Source organism: Dromiciops gliroides, chromosome 2, assembly GCF_019393635.1.
Source record: "Dromiciops gliroides isolate mDroGli1 chromosome 2, mDroGli1.pri, whole genome shotgun sequence".
Taxonomy (NCBI): Eukaryota; Metazoa; Chordata; class Mammalia; order Microbiotheria; family Microbiotheriidae; genus Dromiciops; species Dromiciops gliroides.
Genome location: NC_057862.1, coordinates 700691232 through 700717926, shown reverse-complemented (window position 1 = coordinate 700717926; position 26695 = coordinate 700691232). Strand labels below are relative to the sequence as shown.

Here is a 26695-nt window from a genome sequence, read left to right as displayed (position 1 = left end):
GTCTCTGGGAATCTGGCTCCCACACCCCGCCCCAGGCTTCTCAGATCAAAGCCCTTTTGGACTTTGGGAAAGATTTGGGCAAATCCATTTCTACTGTCCTCAGGACAGGGGCTGCTGGTGGCGCAGTGGACAGAGCGCTGGGCCTGGATTCAAATTCAGACTCAGACACTTCCTTGCTGGGTGATCTGGGCAGGTCACAACCTCTCTCTACCTCAGTTGTCATGAGGATCAAATGAGACCCATTCGTAAATCGATTTGTGATCTCCAGGTGCTCCCAGAGCTGAGCCCAGAGGGCTGTGACTGGGACTGAATGATTCCTCCCCCACTCTTGGACCGGGAACTCCCCTTAACTCGGCAGCTTCTGAGCCCTTGTTTCTGCCCCATAGCTCTATTGGGCACCTCCTGCTTGGCATCCCAGTGCCCCTGAGCTCTGGGAGTGGGAGCCCTCTGGAGAGTCGAATTCCTCCATCTTGAGTGAGCACCCATCATTGCTTTTGCTTGGGATCTTTACTGAGTTTTGAGGGCACTCTCCCTGTCCCCCAGAGGGGACCCCTCCTCATCCCTCCTTAGAACCTAAGAGCAAACTTCAGGTTCTCTTCTGGTCCCTGGTTAGCCATCGTCTCCTTGGTTACTGAGACTGGAGCAGTGGGACTGAACCCATTGGGTGGGCAGATCCCAAAGACCGGCAGTGTGGTGCAGGGGGGAGAATGCTTGAATTAGAGTTTGAAAACTTGGCTTGAGCCAGAGCTCTGGCATTTGTGGGGGCCAGAGCAGGTCACCCAGCTGCTCCCTTTCCTCCCCCCCCCCCACTTCTGAGTTGATAGCCCTAGGAGTCTATGACTTGGGCATCTCTGCCTAGGTAATTCTGCACCTGCAGACAGGGAGGCCCACAGGGCCCATTCACTGGAAGCCCCGCTAGTCCGGGTTTGGTTGATCTGATGTGGCCTGGATGGCACATTTGTGGCTCAGTCTGTGGCCCTAAGGGGAGGGTGGGCAGCTTCCCAGCTGCTGTTTCTTCTTTATGAAGGTGAGAATAGAACAGAAGGGGCCTTCGTGGCCAGTCTGGGGGTGTGTGTAGCCCCTCCCATTCTTCCTAAGTGACCCAGTGCCTGTTTGAGGCCCGCTTTTTTGTAGAGAAGGAAGTGAAGCCCGTGCAAAGGGTGAGGCGGGATAAGTATCAGAGGCATCGGGATTTGTACCTGGACTCTGTCATTCTGCCGCGGGTGGGTGTGGCCTGGGGCTGGCCCCAATGCCCCCACAGCTCCCACCAGCCCAAGAATGCACCGGGGCACTGGGAGTCTAGGTCTATAAATAGATTTATTACGGTATACCAAGAGCTAACCAATAAACATAGCTATATACACTCCTGTAGCAGAGAACCCTGTTCAGAGAGCTCACAGAAATTGCCAGCTTCGCTCCAGTGTGACCGACGAGGAGAGGAAGTCAGTCATCCCGCTGGGATGCTGGCTGGGCCTCCCTCGGAGGCAGACTCGCAGCCCGCACCCTGTGGACCATGGAGGCGCCATGACGGAGGACGGGGTGGAGTTTCATTGTGCTTATTACTTTTAAAAAAAGAATAAATAATCTCCCACATCGCTGCATAACCAGGATCGGCGGCAAGGTGGAGCCAGACCCTGCAGATCAGAGGTCCGAGTGGGGGCTCAGATCCTGGGACACAGAGATCTCGCTGTCCATGTCTCTGCGTCCCTGACCCATGGGCTGGAGGCCAGTGGGGGATATGCACCCCCTGCACAGCTCTCCTGATGCCCAGTGGCTGCCCAGGCTTGGCAGGAGGCATTCTGCCCTGCCCGTCCCTGGCTGGAGAGGCCTGGCCCAGAGCTACCTCTAGGGGGCATGCTCTGGTGTCATGGACTAGTTAAAAATTGAAAAAGGCTGTCCCCATCATGAGCTCTCATGGGAGCCATTCAATATATAGCTATCAATATCAAAAATAATCTCCTGTGCTTTGTAGAGAGACGCTCCCCCTCTGCCCTGGCCCCGATCTGGCCCCCACTGGCACTCGCTCCTTCCTGAGGCCAGTCCCAGCCTCTCCAGGGGCATCCCCACAAGGCACAGCTTCCGCGGGCTGCTGGGCTAGAAAGGCTCCCAAAATAAAGATGGGGTGTGGTCCCCAGGAGCAGCCAGGAATCTAATATGGGCGTAGAAAAGTTAGCGGGAGGGCCCTGTTTGCTTGCTTCCTCCCACCCCAGAGGGTGCAGGGATGAGTCTCTCACCCCGATCCCTTCCTCTACTTACCTCCTCCTCCTTTCAACCCCCCAAAGTGGCTCTCGAAAAGGTCAAGAATTCGGGTGGGATTGGAGAAAGCAGGCCTGGCTTTTTGCCCTCCAGCAGCCAGACTCGCCCGACAATCTGCGTGGGGGTGGGGGCCGGGCTGCTCTGTCAGCCTCCCTGGATGCCACTGCCATCCCCCCATCCAGAGCCGCCCCTCCAGGCTGCTGTCAGCCCCTAGGGAGCTGCCCCCGCAGTGCCCCCCCACGCCCCACCGGGCAGGCGCCTCCACTCAGCCGCTGGGAGCCTGAGGTGGTTTGAAAAGCTGAGCTTGGACTCAAAGTGAGTGAGGGCACTTGGGCCGGCCTGGCCGGAGCCTGGGCTCACTCTGGGCCAGGGAGGGAGGCTGCGTCCCTCCCATCCCACAAGTAAAAAAGAGGGAGTTTCTATTGCACCTGGACGCGGGAAGGGCGCGAAGGACACAGGCAGGCACCAGAGCATCCCTAGCGCGGAGCACCAGCCGCAACCCCGCTCCCCGCATTCAGGGGGAGGGCGGCTGTTGTACATTCGATGCAGAGAATACTCTCGAGTCCGTGCAGGGAGTCCTGTGTCCGTCCGTCCGTCCGTCTGCTGCGCGTGGCCTCCCCAGCCACGGCCGCAGCCCCACGGGCGTGTCCCGCGGCCTCAGCCGCTCTGGATGTACTTCTTGATCACCACGCAGCCGTGCCGGAAGACGGGGCAGGGCATGTGTGGCAGGAGGGTCCACGTGTTGGTGGTCGGCTCGTAGGCCTCCATGTTGCCCAGGGCCGGCCCCTCGCTGCTGACGATGCCGCCGGTGGCGTAGATCTTGCCGTCCAGCACAACTGCGCTGTGGAGGAGAGCGGAAAGGGAGGTCAAAATTCCCGGGCTAGGCCCAACCCCCGGACTCACGTCACGTCCCTTGGGCCAACGCCCTCTTTAGCGTCTGTGGGTGGGGCATTTGGCCCGGATGGAAGTTTAGGACTCCCAAGGTCATCTAGTCTGCACCCTGCCTTTGACAGACGAGGAAACTGAGGCAGCCCAGACAGGTGAGGGAGGAGAGCCAGAAGGCCCAGACTCCCCTGCTAATATGGAAACCTTGAGCCCTGGCCCCGCTGACGGAGGATGGGAGGAAAGGGAGATGCTGGCCCCCCAGTGCACAGGATCCGTGTGCATGCGCATGCACGTGTGTATGTGTATGTGTGTTCATGCATGTAGATGCAGGCGTCTGTATGCGTTCTGGTGTGGAGTAGCGAGAGTTGCAAGAAGGGGAGCCAGGCCCAGCCCTGTGCCCTGCGCCAGCGTCTGGCTCACCTGCAGAACTGGCGGGAGTGGTTCATGTTGGGCCCCGCCTTGATGTTGCCCTTGTCTGGGTCGTAGATGGTGGTGGCCCGGGCGTAGGCACCCCCCAGGATGAAGATGAAGCCGTTGAGGGTGACCGCCGGGGCATACTTGTTATCTGGGTGGAGGGAGAAGAGCAAAGCCAGAGTCAAGGCTGGGGGGGGGCACTGGGCACGCACGAGGGTGCAGGGCTCCCCTCTGGGTCCCTGTGCTCCGCCCCAGGCCCCAGGTCTGACTACAGTATCATAGGACCTAAGACCCAGGGCAGCTAGGTGGGGCAGGGGATAAAGCACCGGCCCTGGAGTCAGGAGGACCTGAGTTCAAATCCGGCCTCAGACACTTGACACTTACTAGCTGTGTGACCCTGGGCAAGTCACTTAACCCCCATTGCCCCGCAAAAAAAAAAAAAAAAGGACCTAAGACCCTCCCAGCCAGAGGGCCTTTACTGACAGCAGAAGCCCGGCCCTCCCACGTCAGTTCCTGTGTCAGCCTGGGGGCCGGGAGCCTTTAAGTCAGCATGTCCCGGTAGAAGTGGGGTGTCTGGAGAGGCCTCCCTCACTGTCCCCCCAACTCCTATATCCTACTGCTCACCGATCATGGGGGACTCAATGAAGCTCCACGTATTGGTGTGCGGGGTGTAGGACTGCAGCACCCCGGCAGCCCGGCCGGCCTCGTTCACTCCTCCAAACACGTAGATCTTGCCCCCGCACACGGTAGCTGCAGCTGAGTGCACGGCCTTGGGGAGTGGGGCCACCGGCTCCCACTGGTTGGTGATCGTGTCATACCTGTGGGCAGAGCACAGGGCCCCGATCACGTCCAGGTCACTGGTGGGGATGCTCAGGGAACTGCGCACCAGCAGATGGGTCCTCCGCATGCTCTCCCTCAGCCCCCCCTCCACTCAGAAGCTGACACACTTCCTCTTCTGGCCAGGAAGGTCCCCTCCTCCTGTTTTCCACCCTCTCCTCCTCCCCTTTGCCCCCACCCCCACCCCAACGCTCTCCTCCTTGTCCGGGGAGGGGAGGACGGTGACATGGCAGCCAGGAACACAGTACCCAGATGTAGAAAGACAGACATGCAGAGAGGGGCAAAGCTTTCCTCTCTTGGTGCCGAGGTCTCAAGCCACGCTCCACCATCCGGTGGCAGTGGTGGCTCTCTCTGACTGTCCTGCTTTTACTTGGAAGGTTTTTAAAGGTTTTGGGGGAGGGATAGGGTGCTGGGGGCGGGGCATGGAGTGCCAGGTCAAGGGACAGGATCAGAGAAAGTACAGTCCTTGTACAGGAAAGTTAAAAGAGGTGGGGTTTGAAGGTTGTTTTGTTTTGTTTTTTTAATTCGGACTTCTTTCAGAATTCTTTAAGTCAACTCGAATTTATGCAAATGTACATAAAGTGAGAACTGTATTGTATCTTTAAGGGGCAGGAAGATTTTGGACCGTTTTCATTTCACTCCCATTCTCTTAAGAGTTGAACTGCACAGCTTGTGGTTAACTGTGATGCCTGGAGAGAAGATCCAGAAGAGGGGGCTAAGAGAACTTCTATCCCAAGAAGTCCTACATTTATTCCTTATCTTGTGAAGAAACACGAAGAGAATTCCTGGGGGAAAGTTTGCATTGTCGTGCTGAAAGGAAGAGATGGTAGGGCTGCATTTCCAGAACTGAGGAGCAGTTAGCAGTTGTAGTGCTGGTTAAAGGTGTCTTTAGCTATGATCTTTCTCACAGTAGATAGATTGTAAATAATTACATCTTTGTTTTAATCTTGGTTACATTGGTAATAAATAGTATAGACAATCACTTTGATATTGAAGTTTAGAAGACTGAAGGTTTTGAGACATAAAACATGATGTATATTATATATGTATAATATATACATAAATATAATAGAATAAACATATGGAAATGAGAAAAACTTATGGAAAGAGAAAATTTCATTTTATTAAATGACATTTCATAAGCTAGAATGATTTATCAAACAATTAATGGAGAAATGTTGAATTTACAGTCATTGAAAAGGATATAGCAAAACATATCCCTTCACTGCCTTCTAGCTTAGAATGAGAATTAGTCATGAAAATGGACTGGGTAGATAGAGAGGTGGTCACCCCACACAGGCTCCACATAAAGGGCTTGACTGACACAAGGACTCCTGCCATCGGGATTTTTTTATCTTTAAATTAAAAAATTTTTTTTTGCAGGGCAATGAGGGTCAAGTGACTTGCCCAGGGTCACACAGCTAGTGTCAAGTGTCTGAGGTCGGATTTGAACTCAGGTCCTTCTGAATCCAGGGCCGGTGCTTTATCCACTGCCCCACCTAGCTTCCCCCATCGGAATTTTTTTAAAGCAAAGAAAGGAGGACCAAAGATGGGACGGGAGGGCTGCTGGGGAGGGGAGGGCTTGGTGAAAACTGCTGACTCGGAGGAGGGTGAGCTGCTCAGCTGTAACTTCGCTTCTTTTTTCTCTGGCTAGGAGACTGTTCTTTGGGCTTTTTTTTTTTTTTTTTAGTGAGGCAATTGGGGTTAAGTGACTTGCCCAGGGTCACACAGCTAGTAAGTGTTAAGTGTCTGAGGTCACATTTGAACTCAGGTACTCCTGACTCCAGGGCCAGTGCTCTATCTACTGTGCCACCTAGCTGCCCTCTTTGGGCTTTTAAAAAAGAAAGAACAGAAAGGGCTAATGGGGAGTTGGATCCCAGAGAAGTAAGGAACCATTAAAGGCTTAATACCTTGCGATCTGTGAGCACGGATGGCAAAAAGAATCCCATCTTCCTTTTCACTGACCTCTAAATGAAATTTAGCATTTCCTCCAATGATGAATTTTAAAATTCTGAGAAGCCCTTCATAGGCTTCCCAAAGCATCGAAGGGATCCATGACACAAAAGGTGAGGCCCCCTGAGATGCTAAGACAGCTGCTCGGGACAAATTCCAGTCAGCCAAGATGGAGCTGAAATGAGTTGAATGGCTCTGTTCAGATATTAGTCATTAATGTCTTAATGTCAGCCGGGAGGGGGTGCCCCAGGAAGGACTCCCGAGGCTGGGGGCAGGCCCCTAGGCAGCATGTGGAGGGGAGCAGGGGAAGCCAGGGACAATGGAGTCTTGTATTCAGCCCTGTGAAGTCCTGTCCCTCTTCCCATCTGGAGAATGGAGGGCAGTTCGTGACGCCCTGAAGTGCAGGTGAGTGCACAAGCCTTTCTTAAGCACCTGCACTTAGTGAGAGGCCGGTCTGGCCATGCCAGAGTTGGAGGAGAGGAATGGCCGGTGGAGGAAGGCCAGAGGGGCTGAGCTGGCCTGTCCGCTCTGCTGGCTCATTTCCAATCACTGAATGATGTTTCGTATTTGTCACTGAGTGTAAGTTTTCAAAATGAGTAATCAACATTTTAGAAGATTAAAAACGGCCGACAAGAGCCGGGACAGGATGACAGATCCAGCCCGCTTTCCTCCCACACAGAGAATATTCTTTTCTCCATGTGTTTATTATTGGATGACAAATGGCCTTGAAGCCGGGCTTGATCAGAAAGCCAATGCTGCTGCTGGCTGTTTTGCACAGGCCCCGTGGGAGGTGAGGGCCCGGAGCTACCTCAAGCTCATGCAGTGCATGTCGCGGTTGCTGTGTACCATTGATCGTCCTGGGGCTGACGGGTGGGCACCGAGTGTGCCCCCTCATGGCCCACCCTGGAGTGGCTCAGGCCCGGGCTCAGCTTGGACAAAGAGCTCAGATGACCCCCATCTACTCCAGAGCTGAGCCTCATCTCGTCCATAGAAGACCCCACGCCATCCCACGACTTCTCGGGGGCTCACTAATGCACAGCAGGGCAAGGTGGGGGTGGAGGGAAGAGCCCTCCCCCCATCCCATAGGCACATCTTAGGTAGCCCTACACCCAAGCTAGGAAGGATGCGTGGAACTCAGCAGAGGGTGCCTACAGCCTGGCCTGGTCTTTGTCCAGTAGAGAAATCTAGGATTCAGTCCTTTTCCATCTCTCCCCACAGCAGCTCTCTGCCATCTTGAGTGACCTTGGGATCAGCAGACTTCCCTGCACATGCTTTTCCCTTGCGTGGTGTGATGGGGCAGTGCTGGGCTGGGAAGCAGAGAGCCTGGGCTCACGTCCTGGATTTTGGGGGCAGCCTCACTTCCCACCTGTACAATGACAGAACATGACACCAACGAGTTCCTTGCACCTCTAAGCTGATTCTCTTGTGTGGTGTAGAACCATGAGTCAGTCTGCAGAGATACAGTCGCTTCTCCCTAAAGCCCATTATCATGTTATGGCCCAGGTGGCTCTGTGGTGATGACCCTTCTCAAAGGCAGATCCCTCCTGCCAAGAGCTCTGGCAGAGGAGGCAGAACCACAGGGGACAAGACCACCAGGCTGGGATGGCGCTCTGGATAAATCACCTCTTGTGTTCAACCTTATGTCTCCTCTCTTTTTGCTTCTTTGGAGAGACTTGCCACTGTTGAGTCGTGTGTTCCTCCTCTGCTCATTGTTCCTGCTGTGCAGGCCACCCACCATTTCAATTCTTCCAACTGTTCTGGAACCTGCTGCAGCAACTCCTTTCTGTCTTGGGAACTCACCCAGTTCTGTGGTTGGTCAGTTGCATTTCCATTGTCTTTTTTTTTTTTTTTTGGTGGGTCAATGAGGGTTAAGTGACTTGCCCAGGGTCACACAGCTAGTAAGTGTCAAGGGTCTGAGGCCGGATTTGAACTCAGGTCCTCCTGAGTCCAGCGCTGGTGCTTTCCACTGCACCACCCAGCTGCCCCACATTTCCATCATCTTTCAATATTTATTTTGAGATGTTTGAAATCTTCTAGTTGTCTTGTTTCTCATCTTCTCTTCTGGGCAGAGTTGAGGTCCTCTTCTTCTTGCAACATAATGCTGTTAGTAAGGTCAGGGGCGGCAAGTGCAAGGACATTCCTGAGCAGGTGGCAGAACACGAGCCGGGGGTCAGCTGGTGTGCCCTGCTTGGTGTCAAGGCTAGTGGGGGGAAGGGTGCTGAGAGCTCAGGGATGAGCAGTCTTTACTGTTACACCCCTTTCCTGTCCCAGTGACTGGAGGAAATGGCTAGACCTCCATCTTGTTGACACCACTGGATTGTTTTTCAAGTTCGAAGGAGAACCTTGGCCTAAGAGCGCCCAGGTCTTTGTCCCTGCCCTGCTCCCCTCACACCTCCAAGACTGAGTGTGACCATGAATTCTGGTCAGGCCTGGCCTCCATCAGGCTTCTTGTCTCCTCACGGGGACCCTGAGTCTGGGATCCCTAGAGGACGTGCTTGCGCCCAAAGGCCACAAGAAGGTTGGGGAAGGCCTGAGGCCTGAGCTGGCTACTTCTCCAAGCCCAGAGGTTTTCATTGGGAGGACCTCAGTTGTTTTTCAGTCCTTTCCAACTCTTTGTGGCCCCATTTTGGGGTCTTCTTGGAGTGGTTTTCCATTTCCTTCTTTAGTTCATTTTACAGATGAGGAAACTGAGGTCCACAGGGTGAAGTGCCTCAGTAAGTGTCTGAGGCCAGATTTGAACTCATGATGAGTCTTTCTGACTCCTGGCCCAGGACTCTGTGCACTATGGTGCCCCCTAGTGGCCAGGGGTGTGGTTCAGTTCTGCTGAGCCACTTTCTGTCGCAGTCTCATCCCAGGCTCCAGGGACAACAGCTGTTATGTCCTTGGCACCCTGGGAATAGAGGCTTGCTAAGGTTTATGCAGTAAATCTCAGGGGCAGAATTCAAACCCAGGGTCGTGGCGCCACGCTTTCCAAGAGGAAGGAGTGCCCTGCAGAAGTGGGTGGGGGGTGTGTGACAACTGCACAGAGAAGGCCTCCAAACATTCCAGAGGCAGCAGGGAGCCGCTGAAGGATTGATGGAGGGCTTACAGCTCAAGAAGATCATTTTAGCGTGGGCTGGAAGCAGGGAGTGCAGCGAGGAGGGGCCTCTGAAAGGCCTGGCTGGGGCCCCGGGCTTCTGCCAAAGGTCACCAAGTGGGGACATGCCTCCGCTCTGGCCTAACGCGTTCCTTCCGGGGCTGAGCCTGAGCGGCTCCTAGCCCCTGGATGCCGGCAGCTGGAATGGACCAGGCGCAGCTGCTGTGTGCTGAGCACATTCCCAGCAGGACCTCCTCTGGGGACCTGGGCCCTGTTTCTGAGAGCTTGAGCCCCTGTCCTTTGACCTCAGGCAGCAGCTCCCCCCAGGACGCCCCCTACCTTTCCACATGGTCCACGTTGCCAGCCACGCCAAGGCCTCCCAGAGTGTAAATCTTGCCGTCATACACCAGGCTGTTGTGTCGACATCGGGGCACCGTCATCCTGGAGACCAGGTTCCAGTTGTCAAGCAGGGACATGTAACACCAGACGTCAGCCAGAGTCACCCCCGACTCCATCCCACCTAGAGTTGGAAGCCGGAGGCAGAGAGAAGCACAAGGTGAGCACCGGGCTGAAGAGACCAACCCTTCCTCTGCTCTTGCTCCGCCCTGGTGCCCGTGGAGCAGGAGTGGCCGCCCCTGGGCGTCCCTCCCCTGGCCCTGATCCACACTCCCCGCCTTGGGGCCGTCCCAGTTCCCTGATACCTCGGTCTCAGGGCCTCACCAGAGAGGTAGACGTTGTCCCCGGCGCTGACGACACTGAAGAACTCCCGATCGTAGAAGGGCAGGGCTGCCAGGGGGTACCACTTATTGTTTTGGGGATTCCAGCAGGTGACGGCAGCCAGGGACCGCTGGCTCATCCCGACCATCTGTCGGCCCCCGACCAGGACGATGACTTCAGCCACACCTGCGGGAGCCCGGCAACATACTCCCTGTTCACCAGGACACTCACTCCCCCCAGTCCCCAAACCGCCATTAGGATGTGTGTGGGTAGGGGCAGCTAGGTGGCGCAGTGGATAGAGCACTGGCCCTGGATTCGGGAGTACCTGAGTTCAAATCCGGCCTCAGTCACTTGACACTTACTAGCTGTGCGACCCTGGACAAGTCACTTAACCCCAATTGCCTCACCAACCCCCCCCTCCCCCCGCCAAAAAAGGATGTGTGTGGGTGCGCATGTGTATGTGAGTGGGTGTGAGTGTGTATGTGTATGTGAGAGAGATATGTAGGGAGGGAACAGAGAAGTGGGGGGAGGAAGAAGGGGGAAGGGGGGAGGGGAAAGGGAGGAGAGAGAGAAGGGCGGGGGAGGAAGGGAGGAGGGATGGGGAGAGAGAAAAGAAGAAGGGAGAGAGCCAGAGCCTGGTGTGCACGGGTACAAGTGAGTGGCTGGATGATCTGTCCAGAGTCCTCAGGGCCCAATCCCCCTGCCTAGCCCACTTCCTGGACCATACCTGCTGAGAGCCGGGGCCTTGTGCGGGGTGTCTGCATCTCCTGGCGTGCATGGGGCAGCATGTGGTAGCGCTTGGCCTCATTGACCAGGTCTCTGCAGGCCTCAGATGACTTGATCAGCTCCTCATTGTCCACCACATTGAGCAGGTAGCTGGGGTGGATGAAGGGAAGACGCACTACGGCCAGTAGCTCCGCAGCGTGCTGGGGAGAGAGGTGACCAGCTAGTCCCTGCCCTAGGAAGGCAAAGGGGCCAGGGAGGGAAGAGGGAGTTCTGTCTCTGAGGGAGGTGGTATGGGAAAGCTTTGTAGCATTGTTTGACCCTGGCCCTGCTTTGCTGAGAGACCAGATGATTTGCTTAGTACTTAACTCTCAACTTAAGTAGGTTATGCTGACTAGACACCTTTCAGATCTGAAGACTGATGGGAGGAGTTTCCTCCCACTGCTCCACATGTCTTATCTAAAAACTGCTCCAGTGTTTGCCAATCAGCTGTTGTTTCCTTGGTCCTCTGAAATGTTAGTGATAGACACCTTCCACAGACTCTGGGGGAGCAGCCACCACTGGATTGGCTCTCCACTCTGCCAGGTGACTTTACAAACTTTCTACACTCTTTCAGTTCTGGGTTTTGTTCTCTGCTGCCACACAGTGTCAGAAGTGGGGTCTCTGATGATCAACCCGAGGGGTGAGGCTGATTGTACCCCAAGAACCAGGTGATTAACCTGAGGATTCAGGTGAAATGCAGTCATTGGTCCTTTGTTGGAATTCTCTATAATATAGGGGCTTGTATGACACTTTGACGCAGGGAATTTCTCAGAGTAGGCACCCTTACTGACAAATCAGGAGTCCTCTTGGATTAATCAACCAAGGGCTTTGGGAGCAGAGCTCCATCTACGTCCTCTGGTCCCTCTGTCACCTTTGTTTTCTCTTCCCTTGACCCTCCTGCAACCATTAGAAATAAGGCAGGTGGGGCAGCTAGGTGGCGCAGTGGGTGGAGCGCCGACCCTGGAGTCAGGAGGTCCTGAGTTCAAGTCTGGCCTCAGACACTTATCACTTACTGGCTGTGTGACCCTGGGCAAGTCACTTAACCCTAATTGCCTCACACACACAAAAATAGAAATAAGGCAGGTACTTGTGTCTGTGACTCTGTATTGGCAGCTGCTGCCCGGGCATTCTGGTGAGTATGGGACTGTGACCATGTGCACTTTCTTCTTATTGGTGCTGAGAAAGGGACCCTGGATAACATACCTGGATAATCCAAACCTGGATTATCCAAACCTACTCTGGAGTCAACCCACTCAGCTCTGTGAGTTCTACAAGCCACTAGATTGAAGACAATGGGCGATCACTCACTCACTCACCCAGCACTTGTCAAGTGCCTCTTGGACACCAGGGGGTGGTCACTGTGCTTGGGCTGAGAATACAGACAAAAGTGAAGCAACCCTTGTCCCTGAAGAGCTGAGGGGCTGGCCACTGAGCCCAACCCTGCGAGCCTTTGCAAAAAGCAGGCTGCTTGCCATGGGGTGCAAGAAGCCTTTGTGCGGCGCTGGGGAGCCAGAATGTGGGTACATTCAGGAGATACTAGTCCATGAGAGCCCTGTCTCTTCTCTTTGGCTGACTCGTCCCTGCCTGGTGCTGTAGTGCAGGTGTGAGATGATGCTGTAAGGGGAGAATCCTCAGGCCCTCCCCATCCAAGGCTGACAATGGCCAACCCACAGTAATGGCCTCAGTGTTTGGTTGTTCATTTTAGGAGGAGATTGAAGACCCCTGTGACCTTGTGAGTTCTCAGAGACCTGGAGAGAAAACCAGTGGGAGGTCTGGGAATGGAGTCAATCCAGCTTGGAGGCCCCAGAAATACAGGGGAACCCTTAGGACTCAGACTAGGGGTGGCTGAGATGAGGCTCATTCATTCAGCTGTGAATGAAAGTCTGCGCCATTGACCAAGACAGAGAAAGAGAGGATGCCCCCCCCCCAAAGTGATGGAGGGAAACATCTGTACTTTTCTTCCTGCTACCTCTTCAAAGTGATTATCTCTTTGTAGAAGCTAATTGACATTAATTAGATAAATGGAACTGGAGTTCTGTGAGGGTGAATACGCCAGACTATGGACTCAAGAGAAAAGGCATTGAAAACCTTCAGGGGTACCTACTAGAAGCCTGAGGGAAAATATGTAGGCCTAAGCAAGGCCAGAGAGCAATTGCTCCAACTACATGGGGAGACAGAGATCTCTGTATAAGTATAAATATAATAGATTAAAAACCAATACAATGTTATTTGGGGAGGGGGTGTCAGCAGCTGGAGGAATCCGGAAAACCTTCATGGAGGAGGTGGTATCTGAGCAGTGGAAACCACGGCTTCTGAGAGGCAGGGGGGGTGGTGGACGGGACAGCCTGTGCAAAGGCCTGAGTGGGAGATGGAAGGACAAGGCCAGTGTGGCCAGACCACAGACAAAAGAAAAGAGTCATGTGTAAGAAGACTGGGAAGGTAGGAAGGGGCCAGGTGTTAAATGCCAAAGGCATCTCCAATTGCCTTCTAGATATCTCAAACTAGATGTCCAGTAGTCATCTTAAAGTGCTATGTCCAAAACTGAACTCATGATCTTTTCCCCAAACCCTCCCCCTTCCTACCTTCCCTATGACTATAGAGAACAACACCCTCCTCCCAGTCCCTCAGGCTCCCAACCTAGAAGTTATCATTGGCTCCTCACTCTCTCATCCCTGATTCAATATGGTGCCAAAGCCTGTGCATTTCACCTCTGCAGCATCTCTGGTCAATTTCACCTCTGCAGCATCTCTGGTCAATTTCACCTCTGCAGCATCTCTGGTCAATTTCACTTCTGCTGTGTCTCTCATCAATTTCACCTCTGCAGCATCTCCAATGTGCCCCCTTCTCTTCTCTGACACAGTACCCACCCCCTTTATCCCTCACACCTGGACTATGGAAATAGCTGTTGGGGGGGGGTTCTGCTTGCCTTAAATCTCCAGTCCATTCAGCCACCAAAATGACTTTCTATAAGTTCAGGTCTGACAATGTTACACCCTACTCTGTAAACTCCAATGGCTTCCTATCATCTCCAGGAGCGAATAAAAAATGCTTTACTTGGCATTCGAAGCCTAGAGCCCTCATACCTTTCCAGTCTTCTCACACCTCACTCCCTACCATGTACTTTCCATCCAGTGACACTGGCCTCCTGGCTGTTCTGTGAACAAGACCCTCCATCTCCTGACTCCATGCCTTTGCACTACGCTGCCCTCTATGCCTGGAATGCCATCCCTCCTCAACTCCACCTCTTGGTATTCCAGGCTTCCTTTATCTCAGCTAAAATCCCACCTGTCGTAATTCTCCCCCTCCCCGCTTCCACCAGGGCCTTCTCTCCAAGATTTACCTTTCATTATTCTGTATCTTGTACATACAAGGTTATTTGCATATTGTCTCATGAGCTCTTTGAGAGCAGGGGCTGTGTTCTACCTTTTTTTTTTATCCCCTGCCCCTATCACAGTGCCTGGCACACAGTGGGTGCTTAATAAATGCTCGTTGTTGTCTATGATAATTATGATGATGCCAGCTTTGGCCTGGCTTTTGTAGCCACCCGTGGAAATTGGGCGATCATAGATAAGGTCTGGTAGGTGCCTGTCGGGGCATCTCACTAGGGATCCATCCTAATGATGTGGATGAAGGGAAAGGACTCAGCAGTGTGAGTGACCCTCCAGTTGAGCACTGTCTGCTTCTATATAGGACACCTTTCTCCCCAGCCCTTGGCTGTGGCTGCCCACACAGCTCAGCCATGCCAGATATATTTGGGACTCAGTCCCTTCACTGTGCCAGGGACTTTGGGTGAATGAGGCAAAGGATTGGGACCATGGATCTTCATGAGATCATGAATGGAGCTGGAAGGACTCCAAAGGTCATCTAGTCCTAATCCCTCAGTTTACAGATTGGGGAAACAGGCCCTGAGGGTAGTGAGTGCTTCGTCCAAGATCTGAACCCTGGCTCTCTGTCTTCAGAGCCACAGCTGTTTTTCTCATGTAAGGCGGTGAGGCCCAGACCTTTGTCCACGGATGGTAACACATCAAGCAGTCAGGCCCCTTGTTCCCACAAGAACGCATTCCATGGAAGCCCTGTGGCTCCAGGTTGCTTGGTCAGTCAGAGGCTGTGGTGATGGATTCTTAATAAACACCACAAGGTGGCGCAAGACAGGCTGGGGAAGCCTTCACTCTCCAGATCCCTGCTGTAAGTCTGTCTCTGTCTCAAGGTCTTTCAAACAGAGCAGTTGGCATGTCCCTGCTTTGCTTTTTCGGTTGATTCATCTTTCAGAAGGGGGGAAGAAGCAGTGAGAGGAGCTGCTCTTCTAGACCTGGCAGAATAGAGAGGAGGAGGAAAGGGCCACTCCTCCTTGGTGGTGGTAAGAGAGGAAGGAAAGACCGGACAGACAATTCCCCCCACCCCCACCCCCGCTAGACTTGGAGAGCTGATTTCAGGGGGTTCAGAGAAAGGCTCACATGAAAATGGCATCAAGGTGTGGATGGTGCAGTGTGGACTGGACTGGCGGAGAACCCCTGTTTTCTTGGGGGTTTTAAGCCAAAGTTAGCACAAGCAGCATAGAATCGATCTATGCTCTTTTGCATCTCAGTCTCAGAGGCTGCACTGAGTGCATAATTATCTGAAGACAAAAAACAGAGCATGAGTTCTCCCACTTTAGTCTTGGCTTGTAGCCTTTTCTTTTCTTTTCTTTTTTTGGTGGGCAGTGAGGGTTAAGTGATTTGCCCAAGGTCACACAGCTAGAAAGTATCAAGTGTCTGAGGCTGGATTTGAACTCAGGTCCTCCTGAATCCAGGGCTGGTGCCTTATCCACTGCTCCACCTAACTGCCCCATGCTTTTTCAAGTTAAATGATTTACCATCAGTGTGGTGGCTGACCTAGATATCCCTTTTGTCCTTGTTGAAAGCATTTGACAAAATTACTGAAAACATCATTATAAAATATGGGAGCAAACACACAGCCCTGCTTCACTCCATTGGTGACTGGGAAAGTTCTAGAACATCATCCATTATCCAGAACTTGTGCAAGCACACTGTCATTAACTGGAGTACAGTACTCAAGAACTTTTCTGGACAACCACATTTTGCCATACTCTTCCACATACTGTCATGATTGACAGTATCAAAGGCCTTGGCCAGACTGATGAATGTTGGCTTCAGAACTCTGTTCTGTTCCTGGCATTTTCCTGAAGTTGTTGGGCAGCAAACACCATATTGATCATCCCTCTCTGAAGCCACATTGACTCTCAGGTAAATGACCATCTTCCAGGTGAAGGATGATTCCGGCAAGAATCTTGCCAGCAATGACTGTCATGGGAAAGTCTATTTCCTTTACCTTTATAGAGATGGACCACAGAGGTGTCCTTGAACTCCTGGGGCATAACCTCCTCTCGCCATATAACCTGGAAGATTTCTGTCAGCTTTTGTATAAGCAGTAGACTAGCCCCCTCCACCTTGTAAATCTCTGCTGGGATAGAATCAGCACCAGGCGCTTTGCCACAGGTGAAGAGCCTAATGGCATTCAAAACCTCTTCTTCAGTTGGAAGTTCAGCTATGGAGGGAGGGACTTCAACCCAAGATAAATGGTCAGTGGCTTCAGCATTGATTGAAGGTGGTCTGTTGAGACCACTGTGGAAGTGTTCAGTCCATCTCTCCAGGATCATGTCCTTTTTATTCAACAATGTGACTCTATCAGCACTGAGGAGCTGAGATGCACCATATGTCTTTGGCCCATAAATCACCTTTGGGTTGTCCTAAAAGTGCTTTGGATTGTTACTATCAGAGTAAAACTGATGTTCATTTGCCTTCTTACTGAGTTAAGAATCCTACATCTCTCTAAGCTTTGCTTCCAATATACTTTTTTTTTTTTTTTTTTTTTTTTGGTGAGGCAATTGGGGTTAAGTGACTTGCCCAGGGTCACACAGCTAATAAGTGTTAAGTGTCCGAGGCCGGATTTGAACTCAGGTACTCCTGACTCCAGGGCTGGTGCTCTATCCACTGTGCCACCTAGCTGCCCCTCCAATATACTTTTTAAAAAATATTTTATTTTTTCCAATTACATGTAGACAATTTTTAACATTCATTAAAAATTTTTTGAGTTTCAAATTTTCTCCCTCTCCTCTCCCTAAAACAATAATTTGATATAGGTTATATATAAATATATGTTACTTCTGATGGGGTTAAATACCGTCTTCTTAGAGATGGGTGAATTGTCCTGCTGGTAAACCCTGTGGAGTTCTCGTTTTTCATTTAGCAGCTTCTGAATTTCCCCATCATTTATGTCAAACCAGTTTTGATGTTTGTGAATGTTCTGGCCCAGATGTGTAAATGCAGTGCTGTACACCAAGTCTCTGGAAGATGCCCATTGCCCTTATCCACTGTTGCCAACCATGTGTTGACACAGCTTTCCCTCCAAGTCAACAAGAAAGTGTTCATGTCAGACAACTGAAATACTAAGAAGAGATCAAGAGCCTCTATTATCCCTCAAGAAGTTCGAGTTGCCAGGCTGATCTGAACTACATCCTAGGTTATTCAAAGGACTGATGGATGTGACTGATGAGCCAGTGATACTGGAAAGATGGTGGAGAGTGGAGGAGCTACTGTAGAGCTGGAGAAAGGCAAATGTTGCCTTGATTTTTTTTTTTTCCGGGGCAATGGGGGTTAAGTGACTTGCCCAGCATCACACAGCTAGTAAGTGTGAAATGTCTGAGGCCAGATTTGAACTCAGGTCCTCCTGCATCCTGGGCCGGTGCTTTATCCACTGTGCCACCTAGCTGTCCCCTTGATTTTTTTTTTTGTTTTGTTTTTTGCAGGGCAATGAGGGTTAAGTGACTTGCCCAGGGTCACACAGCTAGTAAGTGTCAAGTGTCTGAGGCCGGATTTGAACTCAGGTACTCCTGACTCCAGGGCCGGTGCTAGATGGCACAGTGGTTAAAGCACCGGCCCTGAATTCAGGAGTACCTGAGTTCAAATCCGGCCTCAGACACTTGACACTTACTAGCTGTGTGACCCTGGGCAAGTCACTTAACCCCCATTGCCTGAAAAAAAAATCACCGGCCCTTGATTGTTTTTAAAGAAGGTAGATAAAAAGAGTGGATATTTCCAACTAAAGGCTGGGCACACTGACATTGTCATGATCCTCATTATGATAGCTAGCATTTATGTAGTGCCTTATATAGGCACTCACTGTACTGCTTCACAAATATCTTATTTGATTCTCACAATAACCCTGGAAGGTATGGCTACTTTCACCCCCTTTTTACAGGTAAGGAAACTGAAGTTAAGTGACTTGACCAAGACCACATACCTAGTAACTGTCTGAGGCTAGATTTGAACTCAGGTCTTTTTGACTTCAGGCCTACTGCTGTATGTACTATGGTGCCATCTAGCTGCCTAAAACTACAGGCAAAACTCTCAACTGGGAGATGCAATATCTCATGCTGTGGACAAGTTGGAGAGGTGTGGACTAGATAGACAACATGGCAGTTAGATTCAGTTTGGAAATGCTAAGATGGCCAGCAGGGCTTGGTGACCAGAGTCCAATGCAGTGTGTGTGTGTGGGGGTGATGGTGATAAAGCTCATTTTCTCTCCTTCCCCAATCTAACTCAGAGACAAAGCCTGTCCCTTAATATTATCTCATTTCACCCTCATAATCATCTTTGGAGGTTGGAGCAATCATTAGCCACATTTTACAGATGGAGAAACTGAGGCAGATAGCAGTTCAATGACTTTCCCAGAGTCACCTAGCTAGTAAGTATCTGAGGCTGGACTGACCCCATGCCTTCCTCCTTCCAGGCCCATCCATGCTCTGCCTGCCTTTGATCACTGCCCTCTGTTTTCCAGAGTTCATTTCCTGGCTCACAGACTTCCTCTCCCCTCCAATCCCTGAATCTGGGGACAACCTCACCCACGGGGGCTTGATGCAAATGTGGCATCAAGGCCTAGGGAAGGCCCCTGCCCTGGTCAGACCACCCCGGGGAGACCTGCTTGGTTTTGGGTCTGAGGGCACAGATAAGCCAGAGAGAATTTGGGGAAGGGCAGCTACCATGGGGAAGGTTCTAGACTGCACGGCCTAAAAATGGGCCGAAGGAATCGGGGAGAGGTTTGGGCCGGAGGGGAGAGGACTCAGGAGACCTGAGGCTCCTCTCCAGGAACTGGAAAGGCTGTTCTCCTTCCCGATGGGGAGCTGGAGTCAGGACACTGGGGGAGAAAAGAAGGACTGGGCCTGGGCTGTGCTCCCTGAGGGTTCAAGAGGAGGCGAAATAGGGTGGGGGGGCAGAGGGGGCGGAGGCAATGCCCTTTCCACTGCCCACTGTACTCTGACATCTCTGGCAATTCTTGGATTTTGTGACTTAGTTACCGGGAATATGGGTCGTGGCCAAAGCACCAAGGGCAGAGAGTCACCAAGCACCACGGGGTCACCCAGTACAGCCCCTCTACCCACAGCAACCATGTCTTCTCCGACAGCCTCTGTTTTTGTCTTGAGTGACTATGGGCTTCTGCCCCTGGAGTTGGCTCTGGTGGGGTGCCCGAGCGAGGCAATGGTGGGCTGATACCTGGCCCTCAGTCCTCAGCAGGGGGTCCTGGTGTTTCCCCCCCCACCCCCATCCCATGCCAGGCTGCTAGCCCTCAGCGCTCCTCCCTCCCAGACTCCCCTGACTGGCCTCACCTGTGCTCTGGCCGCCGGGTCCTTCTTGATCCACTTCATCACAGTCTCATAGACAAGCTCCTCTGCTTTGGTGTTGAGGCTGTCATTGGACAGGTAGGCGATGAAATCGTCCTTGGAGATGTTCAGAATCTCGTCCTGGGCCGCCACCTCAGGAAAGATCTGCAGCGCGAAGGCCTTGGCCATGTGGTACAACTCGCTGCACTGCATGGCCTCTGCCATGCCCAGCACTCCCAAGCAGTTCCCAGGGGTCAGCTGCTTCTCTGCAGGGCAGAAGGGGGCCTGGTCACTCCCCTGACTAGGGAGCGCTCCCATGCTCCTGTCTCCCCACGGCCCAGAGACCTTCTCCGGCTTGGCCTCCACCCTCTTGATGGAGAAGGGACAGAGTTGGCAGAGCTCTGGGGTCCTCCTTGGCCCTGCTGGCCCTGGGCCGGCTTTGAAGGAACCAGGAGACATAGTCAAGGGACCAGCTTTGTGGCTGACTCGGGAATGGGGGTTGGTCTGTTTGGGACAAGGGCCAGAGACTTAGTCTGTGGCTGGTTTAGGGGTCGGGGAGGATCAGTCCATGGCTAGATTGAGGGTTAGGAAGGGTCAGCACAGATGCTTGAGGGATTATGGGTCAGTCTGTGGCCAGGCTGGGGGTGGGGAGGTCAGCTCGACCCGATTCAATAACATTTACGAAGCACCTGCGATGCCGGGCACCATCGTGGTCAGCCTGGGGCTGGGCCAGGGCTGGCTCAGGGTGAGGGTCTGGCCCACGGTGGGGGTGGCACCCATGCCCTGTGGTGCTGGGCCCCAGGTAAGCCCCCGAGGAGCCGCGATGCCCCGCCTCCCGGGCAGGGCAGGGGAGCTCACCTAGGAAGGACACGCAGACTTTGCAGAAGGTGTGGAACTGGAACTTGCTGGCGGCCTCCAGCAGCGTCTTGGCGTTGGCCGCGTCGATGGTCAGCGAGCCAGTGTAGACGAACTCGAGGAGTAGCTCCAGAACGTCGGCGCGGAGGTCCGGCAGGCTGAGCTCCAGCTTGTCACGGCTGTCGCGCTCCCGGGGAGACCTAGGCACAGCAGACCAGAGCCTTCTCAGCCCCCGGGCCGGCCGGGCCTCGCTCCCCAGCAGGGTGAGGCCTGGCTTCCTTCCCTTCCAGCCTCAGTCACGTGCTTCTCTTTGGGGGATCAGAAAGCGGGGCACACCTGACCCCAGGGCCCCAGCTCCGCATCTGCAAGAGAAGAGCGTGACCCGGAGGGAGCCCGCGGGGCAACAGAAAGCCCTGGTGGGTGCTAGTCGGCTTGTCATGCAAAAAAGGGTGCGAACCAAAAAGGATGAGTCACACGGATGGAGATGAGGGACGGGTTGGCTCCCAAGGGAAACAATACACTTTTGGCCCCCGCCGGGCGGGGGGGGGGGGAGGGGGGCGGCCCTTCGCCCCTCCCCCCTCCCTGCCTTCCTTCCGCGGATGCAGCTGGGAGGCGGCAGCAGAAGGGCCCCGCGAAGGGTGGGGGTGGGGGCAAGGAGGGCCCCCGCAGGGAGGGCCCACGCCCAGCCCCTCCTGCCCAGTCCGGCCCCCAAATATATTGTTCCCTGTTGGGCACAGCAAAGGAAGCCCTTCATGGGATTGCTTGGAAACGGAAGACGAGACGAGATAGACGACAGAATGGTTAGAGCCGGGAGGAGCAGGGGGAGCGACCCTCTCCCTCCGCCACAGGAAGCCAGCAGCCATCCATCCCGCGGGGCCTCGTCTGGGGGCTGGGGCAGCGCCTGGGCCTGTGTGTGAGCTCGTGCTGGTGAACCTGGGGGGGATGCTGGGAGAGGGGGCACGTGGGGATGGGGGAAGGGAAGTCTGTCAGGGTTCGAGGGACAGACAGCGGGACAGAGGGCATGCCCTGCCGCCCGTGGGGGCCTAGCAGGCACCGGCACCAACCCTAGAGAGGACCTAAAAGACAGAAACAGAAAGAAACCCCAGCCCCAACTGTGCCGGCAGGAGAAGGAAGCAAAGATGAGGTGGGTTAGGAGATGGGTGAGTCCTCAGGAAAAACCGCCACCCGCCCGTCCGCTGGAGCCTGGCAGAGCTCGGGGCCGGTCAGGCCGCCCTTCTTTGCCCTCTGGGTGGGGAGAGGGAAGCGAGGTCCAGAGAGGGGCAGGGATTCCGCGAGCCGCAAGCCTGGGAAAAGGTGGGGTCCAGATTCGACCCTCGGGCTCCCAGACCCAGGGGGGCTGGTCTCACTGGCTCCTCCTGCCCGAAGGCCCTGTCTGGCCCCCCAGGCAGGCCAGCAGCCATCAGACCCGGAGCCGACTCTTGGGGCAGGCTCTCCCGGTGGGCGGTGTCCTGGACTGGGGTCCAGGCTCAGCCAGCGACCTGCCCCCATGGTCCGGGAAGGGGTGCTGGCCCCTCCCCCCGGGCCAGGCTCCTCTCCCCTAAAGTGTGAGGAGTTTGACTAGACAGTTGTGTCAGAGACCCAGGGGAGGGGGCCAGAGACACCCCCTCCTTGCTCCTGTTTGCCTCCTTCCGGCCACAACCATCCTAAAGCTGCACTGGCTTCCTTTCGGTGCCCCCTCCCCCCATGTCCATTAGTCACATCACAAAGCCATGGAACAAGCGGAAGGCAGGGGCATAGAAGGGATTGGCCAGAGGGAGGACTTCAAGCTCTGTCCCCCTTGTGGGCATATGGGCACCCCCAAGCACACATGCAGGAACACACAGAGGCCAGGGCCCTGCCCCTGCTCTGTGGGCCTCAGGGGACACAGCCTGTCTCTGCCCTGAGCACACTCCTCCCGGGGGAGGGTTAGGTGAGAGAGAGCCCTGAGGGTCACCCGATGGCCCTGAGGCCAGCAATCATTGCAGCTCCTACCTGGCCCCTTAATGGTCTTGAGAAGCCCTCTCTGTCTCTGCCAGGAGCTGTTCTCTTCCCAGACTGCCCCTCTCCCTGGGCTGCCATGTCCTTTCACAGGTGCCCTGGGTACACCTGGGGGAGGGGAGGCAGGATCATGGCTCCCTCTGGGCCAGCACCTGCCGCTCTGGTGCCACTCGGACCTGAGAATGATGGTGCTGACCACAGGAAGGATGCAAGACCCTTGCTTACCAAAACCCCCTTCCTTTCCAAGCCACAGGCCAGACCCAGGGCAGGGAGGGCAGAATGAGCCCCAGGAGCTTCCCTCAGAGGCCCTCCCTTGTCACTGGGTACCCACAGATGAGGCTTGGCTAGAGCAGGTCTGGAGTCATGAACTGACTCCGGATAGTGCCCCAGACTTGTTCCTGGCTTTTCCTCTTCACTTCTTAAGAGACTTCTTAAGGTAAACAAAGGGAGGCCTCTCATCCCCAGCCCCGGGGAGCTCCTTCTGGAGGGTCACAGCACCCCAGATCTAGAGCCAGCCCCTGAGAGGGAGGTGGAGGCCCAGGGGGACATCCTGGAGGACTGCAGGGAGGATGGCGGAGAGCAGGAAGGGAGAAGGGCAGTCGGCTCCGTTTTCAAAAAGAGGGAAAGAACATCGATCTTCTTGGGAAAATCTCGGCTATATTATTAAAGGGCTGAAGCGAACCTCTCAAAATGGAAGCCCTGAGCACAGAGAACCTGATGAGCTTCAGCCCTTAAGGCACTAGATGGCGCCGCAGCGCCTAGAGTGGTGGGCCTGGCATCAGTAAGACCGTTGGAATCTTGCCTCAGACCATCCTTGCTGTGTGAGCTTCAGCCAATCGCATAACCTCTGCCTCATTTTCCTCATCTGTGAAAGGGAGACGGTATTGGCAGCTACTTCCCCAGACTGTTGAGATGGTGTTTGGAGAGCACTGTGCCAACTCTAGTGCGTAATAATGACTTAGAGCCGTCTTGACCAGAACAGGTTAAGGTTATCATGGGTCAGGCCATACCAACCTTGTTGGCTTTTTTTTTACAGGGTTTGTTTTTCAGGGTCCTTCCGTAGACGTAGAATTCCTGGGTGAAGGACCATAAGGGTTAGAACCTCTTTGTTTTACACAGGAGGAAGCTGAGACACACAGAAGGGGGGAGACTTGGCCAGCCTCTCTGAGGCACCCACGGGCTTCTCTCTCAGAGAGATGTGAGCCGGATGGTGGCCAGAGGGTCGTGCAGAGGGACTGATGCTAGTGTGCAGGGTGGGCCCCAGGGCTCATCTCTTCTTCCCTCAGGGGACCCGTCTTGCTGTCCTCTGTCCTGGCTAGGCCCTGCGTAGCCAGAGCACCTCCTGTTAGGGAATAAGTCAGAGAGCGTCCAGGAGAGGGGATTGGGCCTAATGGCATCCATGGGACAGGGTGAAGGATGGGCCTGAGGAAGATCCGGGGGCCAGGAAGGGCCCCACATCCAATTGAGCCATGAGGCAGGTTCCAGGCAGGGAAGGGGCTTTGGAACAAGGGAGAGCTGTCCAGCCAGGGAGGTAGTGAGCACCTGGTCACTGGAGGTAGTCTAGGGCTAGGCTCAGCCAGGGAAGCACACGTGGGTGGGCAGAGGTCAGCTTCGAGGTGCCCAGAGACAGCCCGCAGTGGCAGGAGAGCAGATGGCCATGGAAGGGTAGTGACCTTGGAGTGGTGTCCCCTCGATCTCACCCAACTGAACCTCATGGCCCTGCCCAGGCCCCGGGGCATGGCCACTCTTCTAGGTGAGGAAGGGGCCCCTCTGAAGTGGAGGAAGCCTCAGGTGAAGTGGGTGGTGCAGGACGTCCTGCCCGGAGACCACCAGGGCCTCTGGGCTCCACACCCCCCACAGAGAAGCGATGGGGGACTCCACTTTTCCCTGGCATCCCTTCGTTGTGTGGGGGTCTCTCTGCAGCCTGCTCAGAGATCCCAGGTGGGCAGAGAAGGTCTGAGATCTCTTAGGGCACAGGTGTCAGAGCTGAGGTTAGAGTCAGGTCTTCAGACTCCCTGTCGGGTACAAACAGGGAGGCACCACCATATAGGAGCAGCTGGTCTGGGACTGACCCTCCTGCTGGCTCACAGGTCTGATGCTTCTGTCAGCGCATCATGAGGGGACACTCCTTGTGACTTCTGTCTGTCTGTCTGTCTCAATCCCAAGCCAAGAGGGTCAGCCGAGAGAGTGAGCCAGGCAGAACCCAGGCCAGAGACCCACAGAGGGGACAGCGCCTTGTAAGGGAAAGCCTGGGCAGAAATGTGGGCCTCGGTTCTGTCACCAGGAAAGGGAGGATGCTCAGTTTCCAGCAGGATGTCCTCAGAGTCTGCCTTGGCCGTCCCACCACCAGAGCTGTCGATGGAGTTAGCGAGGGGCTGGGGGCTGCAGGCAGAGACAGGCGTCCCTGCTCTCCATGAGGTCAGGGCGGGGCTTCGACTCACCCATCCTGGAAGGCCCCCTGGTTCTGCCATTCAATGCCCTTGTGATTCCTTGACTTCTTTCAGAAGCTTTGGTGACTTTTTTGTCCAGGGAAAGATTCACTTCATTGTGCGTGAAATCAATAGATGTTTAATTAGAGTGCAGCAAAAATGGGCTTTCTTGTTCAAATGAACCCCCCTCCTTGGGCTTGGGCATCGGGCATCTCCATGGCTGCACACGCACAGATGCCTCAACAAGACGGCGGCTGATGGCCTGGAACCCCCTCCTGCTTCATGGGCGCACTGAACCAACCATCCCCCGCTGGGGACCAAAGCCTCTCTGCTCCTCACCAAGGGACCCTCTGCTTGGCCCTCCTGCACGAAGGCCCCTTCGGCTCTCCCAGCCCGTGGCACACATCCCTCGCTTCTCCCATTGGAGAGCTTGGAACCACACGGGGGTGTCCTGCCCATCCCCGACCTCACAGCCAGTCTCAGTCCAGGACGCTCGCCCGACTTGGGGCAGCTCTGCCCTAGACTGTTCCTCTGTTCTTCAGGCCATCCCCGAGGTTGGGCCTGGTTCCCAGCTGCCCCCTTGGGAACCGCTGGTCCTCTGGCCTGGCTCTTCCTTCCCCGGGGTCCAGGGCTCCAATTAGCAGCTCGGTGCCTGTCAGCCTGGCAGGGCTCTTGTGGAAGGCTGGCTTCAGGGAGCCTGGACCCTTATGCAGCCTCGGGGGCTCAGGCTTGCTCAGGCCTCCTGGCCTTTTTCCTGGGGCCTGTCTGCTAGGTCCAAGAAGCTGACCACCTTCTGTGTCCCGTCTGGTACCCAGGAGCGTTCAGTGATTCCAATCCTGGGTTCCAATGGAAATGAGAGCATCGGTGCAAACGAATGTCCACTGTGACCTGTACCCCCAGGCAGGGCTGGAGAGTCCCCCCAGACTGGGCACTGTGCCAGCTCACCTGGCATCTGGCGAGTGCCCTGTTGGCACATCCAGGGGCCCTTGGAGACTTCAAGCCCTGGGGACCTGGGCCTCAGGGCATCTCCTGCAAAGGGGCGGGGCCGGAGCCTGACCGTGCCTTATTCTGGCCTCCAGGGATGGGCCCCAAGCTCCATTCAGGGATGGGGCCCCAGGATCTGACTCCAGGGTGGAGCCGAGCCCCGCCTCTAGCCCCAGTCTTCCTTCCCAGGGAGCCTCTGGCTCTCCTCTCTAGTCAGGCCACCTCGCTCCGGCCCCACCACAGCCAGCTCCCACTCCTCTCTCCTTCCCCGGTCGCACAGCTCCCTCGGGCTAAAATGCCCTCCTCTCATCCCAAGCCTGCCTTCCCTGACTGTTCCAGGCCAGACTGTGTGTGTGTGTGGAGGGGCAGCGACCACAGTGGCACCTGACACCATCATGGCTGGCCTTCAGGGAAGGGAAGAGTCCCTGGATCCCAGGCACACAGGGATGGGGTGGAGGGGCATCCTGGGAGGCGGAGGATTCCCTTGATCAGCAGCTCTGGGCCCCGGCCCTCAGATCCAGCGCCACCAGTACTTTGGCCTAGAAATGCCCTCTGGGGCCACACCTCCTTTCTCAGGGGCTCCTGCCAGCCCCGAGAAGCAGAGCCCGTCGGAGCTGGCAGGGACCCTGTAGGTCATGGGCACGGCCCCTAGAGCAGAGGCGATGGGCCCTCCAAGGCTGGCCCCGCCCCACCCCTCTGGGCTGGTCTGAAGGCACCTCCTCCCTCCATCCTTGCCTCCATGCTCCTCTCCTCAGACTCATCCACTTAAATACCACTTGCACTGGCTCTCTGCCCATCCCTTAAATGGACAGTGGCTTCCTATGGCCCATCTGATCAAGTCCCGACTCCCCCCAAACCTGGCTCTAGGAG

General features: G+C 54.8%; 1 protein-coding gene across 2 annotated transcripts in view; it reads right to left on the bottom strand.

Moving 5' to 3' along the window:
• Positions 1-1300: 1300 nt before the first annotated feature.
• The window catches only part of KLHL29 (kelch like family member 29), a 183122-nt gene continuing 157727 nt past the window's right edge, over positions 1301-26695 (bottom strand). For both annotated transcript variants that reach the window (XM_043987626.1, XM_043987625.1), the window contains exons 6-13: positions 20418-20614; positions 19566-19825; positions 10866-11064; positions 10142-10324; positions 9761-9941; positions 4180-4373; positions 3562-3706; positions 1301-3097 (exon numbers count right to left, since the gene is read on the bottom strand). In XM_043987626.1, coding sequence (XP_043843561.1) covers positions 2914-3097; positions 3562-3706; positions 4180-4373; positions 9761-9941; positions 10142-10324; positions 10866-11064; positions 19566-19825; positions 20418-20614 — 1543 coding nt within the window. In that variant the 3' untranslated portion in view covers positions 1301-2913. The remainder of the gene's footprint in view (positions 3098-3561; positions 3707-4179; positions 4374-9760; positions 9942-10141; positions 10325-10865; positions 11065-19565; positions 19826-20417; positions 20615-26695) is intronic.